General features: G+C 44.1%; 1 protein-coding gene across 1 annotated transcript; it reads right to left on the minus strand.

Annotated features, from left to right (window-relative positions):
• Nucleotides 1–5,177: 5,177 nt before the first annotated feature.
• HDGFL1 (HDGF like 1) lies at nucleotides 5,178–5,867 on the minus strand. The gene has a single exon (XM_069493267.1). The coding sequence runs from the start codon at nucleotides 5,865–5,867 to the stop codon at nucleotides 5,178–5,180; it is 690 nt and encodes a 229-aa protein (XP_069349368.1).

Consider the following 5,867-nt stretch of genomic DNA (forward strand, 5'->3'; position numbering starts at 1 on the left):
CTAAATAAACGTGATAAGTTGGGCTGTAATTATTTCAAAAGGGATGGTTAGTTCTCCAGATTATATTGAAGGAAAATGAATTAACATGTATATGAGGCCTATTTTGTGCTGAGTACCATGTTTGACATTTTAACAAAATAGGCACATTTGCCTCTCACAACAAACCTGTCACGTGAAAGTCATTATCACAGCTTTTAGTTGAGGGAAACTGAGATCACACAACTCTTCGATAACAGAGCCAGGATTTAAATCTAAGTTTTGGTTGGCTCCAAAGCCAGATACCATCCAGCTGCTTCCTACATTAAAGGAAGTTGATAATGAAATATCAAATTATTAAAGAGAAAAATCACTTAAGCAGATGAATGTTCTGTTTGATATGCTTATTCACACTAGGTTTGTATAATTTGATTTATCTTCCTTGGACTTCAGTCTTGCTAAGGCCTGTAATTTTGTGAGGCCAATACACACATATATATAATAACAAAATAATCTTGTTTAATCAATGGTACACACTCATTTAATAAAACCCAAAAACCTTTGGCTCCCTTACCATGTTTTATGAGCCCAGCAAAATTCCCCAAACCTTCCTCTTAGGGCTGAGGTGAGGGTGAGTGAGGAACAAGGTTTAGTCATGCATCCATTCATTTCTTTATTAACAACCATTTATTGAGTGCTTAATATGAAAAAGGCACTTTGTTTGAATAAGCAAAATGATCATCGTCCCTGACCATATAAGACGCACAACCTATTACTTGATAAAAACCAATAAAGCGAGAATGATAGGAAAGTGGAGTAGACACTACTAAGGGAAAACCAGGGTCTCATGGAAACATTGGAGGGATATCTATTCTGACATAGTAATTCAAAGACAACTTGCTCAGGAGGAAGAAAAGAATAGAGCTATAAGCTTTCTGAGCAGAAGGAAGAGCTCTTCTTAAAAACATAAAAACAAGAGAGAAAAGGACACTTACCAAATGACCCATAGTCCTTTGGCACTGACCACACACTAGGCCAGGGAAGTAGGTGAAATTTGTTTTTTGCTGGTCCCCAAGCCCAAAACTTGACCATTCTATGACCAGGACTGTCATCAGTCAACACATGGCCCAAGCTATCTATGGCCATTCAGGGCCTTTTGCTGTGATCTTTTCTGTGTATTCTCTGGCATTTTCAAAACCATGTCAGTGAAGCTAAAGTTTAATGTAAAATCAGACTGCACAGAAAAAAATCTCCTGCTGTCAGAATTACTCTAGAAAATCACTTAAGATGTCTCTATTTTAGAGATCTCAAGGTCTAATATGGTCAGTTTTTCCAGTGAGAAAGATAACTAACTTTTCATATCCAACACAGATAGCTAGTTTGTGAGACTGGGGCCAACCATATTGTGTAGTGAATAGATACCATAACTTTAAACATAATAGATTCTGAGAGGTGTCTATGACAAGTGAGGTGTCTATACCACAAGAGGCTGAGGGAATGGCAGATACAAGTTCTCCTTGGCATACTCACCTTTTACTATTGTCAATTTTTGGCTAACTGGACAATACATGACTCCCGTCTGAAAAAGGAAACAGCCACAATGCTCCTTTGCCTACCTGGGAACCCAAGAATTGTGGAAATGGTGCCCGCATGTGGTTTGACTAAGACGAGTTACTCAAATAGAGGGAAGATCTACACTCTGGGTCTGAGAACTGTGAATGTCTTCAAGTCACCTAACATAGGCAGCTAATTACTTGGACACAAAGTCACCCCAACCCATACTTGCCTTTAGTCTACAAGGCAGGTTATCCTGCCTCTCTACTTTCAGAGTCAGAATGTGTTCAACATCACATTAGGACTTTTACCCTAGTACCACGATTAAAAGGAGTATCTGGCAACAGATCTTCAAGCGTTTGGAAAATATCTATTGTCCGCTTATTGTGTCATGTTTTGGGAGTGGAGGTAAAATATTAATGAAATATATTTTCTTTCTCCTCCGGTCTATTGCAAGAGCAAACAATACACAGGAAATTCAAATGTGATCAGAGTACTGGGTGGTACAAGAAGACAAGGAGTGGGGAGGGGGAGGTCGTATCTTGAGCGGTTGACCAGGTCCAGAAGAGGGAGGCAGTTCTTTCAAAATAGAGGGAGGGTGTTGCATAAGTCTGTACCATGTGTAGCAGAAGCTTTGTTGACCATGAAATGAGTGTTGATGATGAAGTGAATAGAAGATGCCCTGTATGCCCTGCATATCTACCATATTTTCAGGAAAAGTAAAACAGAAGTATGAACCATAGTCTATACACCTGATGAGAATTTGCAGAGCAGGGGGAAGCTAAATCCTGACTAAAAGAAAGCAACAAAATTTACAACCCTCAATAGCCTCTTAGTCCCTTGCCAAAAGGATGTTTGCATGAAATACCAAATACTTTGAAAGCCTTACAAAAAATAGCATGCTAATTGTGCTACAAATCACTTACCAAATGATAAGCATGCATTTACATGGATGTTTAAACAAGATCTTCAAAACACTCATGAACATGTTTGGACTACTAACACAGCATCAGCAAATGGTCCAGTGGAACTCTTTGTTCAGTAAGGTAACCAACCATTGATCTGTAATTTTATCACTGAGGCACATGTTATTCAGAGGAAAACAAAAAGCAGCACTGGAATTATTGGGAATTTTCAACTGAAGAAATTTTTTAAAAATAGCATCTTTTTTTAGTCCACACAAAAACATCTCTTGGCCACCAAAGCATAGGAATGGGGTCTGCTGCCCAGGAAGAGAAGGCTGAGAATACAGGTTTTTCTTCTATGTTTCTCTTTCTTTATTGGGTTTTAATTGTATTATGCAACTCAGTGTATCCTTCTTTTAGATGTGCTATTAGTTGGATTATCATTTTCACTACAATACTATAGTCACTAAGAAGGCAAATGTGTGTGCTGCTTCCTAATAAACAACTATTTCTAACCCCAACATTAGAAACACAAAAGGCGGAAAGAAATAATACAAAGAGAGAGACTCAAATAGTAGTAATTTCATTTTCTATCTTTTAGGTTATTGAATCAATTCAGAAGATGTACCTCCATGAAAACCTTATCAAAATCATATGCCCGCCTGTGGCAAATATACCGATCCATATTTGAACTTCCTATAGTCACATACATCTTGAAAAATATTGAATGTGCAATTGTCCTCATCATTTCACCAAGTCCTTTAAAGATAAAACAATTGTCAGGTGCCCTAAATGATTTTTTCACACACCCACTACCAATGTTTGTTAATATATTCTTTGCCTTACAAATTTCTAAATGTTCACTTCAGAATAGTAGAGGAGAGTAAGTACTTCCATTTTATTCAACATGAAGTTTCATTCAATGGGAATCAATGAAATATAAAGAAACAAAGCACCTATGATTTAGAATGAGAAAGACCTGCCTTTGAATTGTGGCTTTGTCCTATACTAGTTGTATGACCTTGAGAAAAATCAGTTAACATCTCTGAACTTCAGCTCTCTCAGCTCTAAAATAAAGATAATATTAATAGTAGCTACCCTAACAGACCAAACCTCTCACCTTTATTCTTCTCCAAATCAGTTTGGCAAAGCACATAAAGCATTAGAAACTGAGTTATTGGCCCAGTTTGTCATCATCCAAACATTTTAAGTTAAGTTGTTTCCATTCATACCAATCAGTGGTAGTGACAATCACAGATGGAGTGAAGGGTAGAGACCTTAAGGTAACAAAGATTTCTCCTGCTGATTCTAAATTATCCTTATATCTCACAAATAATTGCTTTTAACATACAATGTATAGAAAACAAGAGGAGCATTACATATAAGAATCAATTCTTCAGAAACCAAAGGAACAGGACTGAGATTTGTTTTAAAGTAATTAATGCGTTTTATTTCCTAGAACTGAAACATTCTATGGTTCTCAGATCTAAACTTCTGAAGCTACAGTCAACAAGTTTTCATCAGAGCCCAAGGGAGAGGGGCAGGGGTGATAGAGACAAGAGATGGAGGAAGGTATAGGGACCAATAGGAAGAGGGTGGGAGGGGCTACATCTTCCTCTGTCCTCTGGGGAGGTTATATATGGAATCTAGTGATAAAACCTCTGGGACCAAGTGGGTGGGGGTTCGCAGATGGAAAATGACACGGCAAGGAACACCAAAGCCCTAACGACAAAAAGAAAGTCTTCAGACCCCAAACAGAAAGGAAGCCTTCCAGATCATCTCAGAAATGGCGGTAGCAATGGGAGAGCTAGGGACAGTGTGGAGGTATACCCAGGAGTAATTCTTAATCTTTGGAATTTCCTTTTATTAAAAGGATTTTCTTAAATAAGTGCCTTTTTTTCCATGTCTGAGTGATGTATATGATGGTAGAGTGGCCTTGAGGCTGTGGGGAGAGCGGAAGGGGCAGCCATGGATTTCCCTAGGGCATCCCATCAGTGGCCCCAGAGATCTAAATGGGCACAGATATTTCTCACCATCTCCACCCAGCATGCTGGGCAAAGTCAAGCCTTCAGATCTCACAAACAATTTGGAAGCCTCAATGTTCTGATGAAAAAACGACTACTCCCAGAACTCCCTAGGTTTTATGGAAGAGAGGCCCTTCCCCACAAGCTGCCCCACTTTCCCTGAACGTGTGAAGCTAGGATAATAGGTATGGGAGGAGGAGACCGGACCTCGGCAAGATGTCACCTTCCTCTCCCCCTCCTCCCGCGCCCCTGCTTGAAGATTGCCCTTCCCAGGCCCTGAAGTGCCCCCCCTGTGCTTTATCCTCCACCCCATCCACTCTTACCCCTGATTCCCACGCAGAGGTCCAGAATGCCTGGGGGCCGGGGGGCGCAGGGAGGGAGGGTTATCAGGAGATGAAAACAGCCTTTCTAGGCCTCAACAGAAGCCCAGGGAAACAGTTTCAGGCAGGGAGGGGGAACGGTAGTCTCATTTCATTCCAAGGAGCAGAGGCCCTGACCCAGATCACAGGGGCATGGGGGCACAGAGGTGATAGCGAGTGGCCTGCCCGGTCTGGGGTCAGGCCCCAAGGGCAGGGTTGGCGAGGGACAATGAGCAGAGGAGGAGGCGGGAAGGCGTGGGGAAGGCAGTCCCAGTTTGCAGGCCGTGGCCAGATTCCCCAGTAACAACAGCCAGGCCGCAGCAGGAACGGGGAGGGGGCTCTTCTTAAAACATTGCTGACTACAGGCTGTCGTGATCTCCACCGCCCGGGGCCTCGGCCACCCTCTCTGCGACGACCACCTCTCGCTGATCCTCCTGAGGCGGCCCCCAGGCACTGCCAGGCTCGGACGCGGCGTCTTCGTGCTCCACCTCGAAACCGGGAGGCCTCTGGCCCTCGCTGGCCTCCGCCACCGCCGCCTCCTCTTCGGGGGTGGCCTCCTTGGGCCGTTTGGCGGCGTCCTCCGGCAGGTCCCCCGCGCTCCTCTTCAGCGGCCCCTTCTCCTCCTCGTCCTCCTCCTCGGCGGCCTCTTCCTTCGCAGGCTCGTTGACGACTAGCTTCCAGGGCCCGTCGCCGCCGCCCTCAGCATCTCCCTCGGCGGCCTCGGGCTCCCGCTTGGGCCCGTCCACGCAGCGCTTCCCCTGGGCGAACTCGTAGTCGGCCGCCTGGACCGTGGGGTTGTTCTCGATCTCCCACAGGCCCTCGCTGAAGCCGCGCCTTTTGTTGGGCTGACCGAACTTCTCTTTGTACTCTTCGTACGGGAAGAGGTACTTGGGGCCCAGGAAGGCCGTCTCGTGGGTCCCGAAGAAGAACACCTGGTACCGGTTAGGTTCGGCCATTTGCTCTATCCGGGCCGGCCAGTGGGCGTAGCCCTTTAACTTGGCGAACACCAGGTCCCCGCTCTTGTACTTGCGCCTGCAGTAAAGCGACAT

The sequence above is a fragment of the Eulemur rufifrons genome, chromosome 18 (assembly GCF_041146395.1).
Source record: "Eulemur rufifrons isolate Redbay chromosome 18, OSU_ERuf_1, whole genome shotgun sequence".
Classification (NCBI taxonomy): domain Eukaryota; kingdom Metazoa; phylum Chordata; class Mammalia; order Primates; family Lemuridae; genus Eulemur; species Eulemur rufifrons.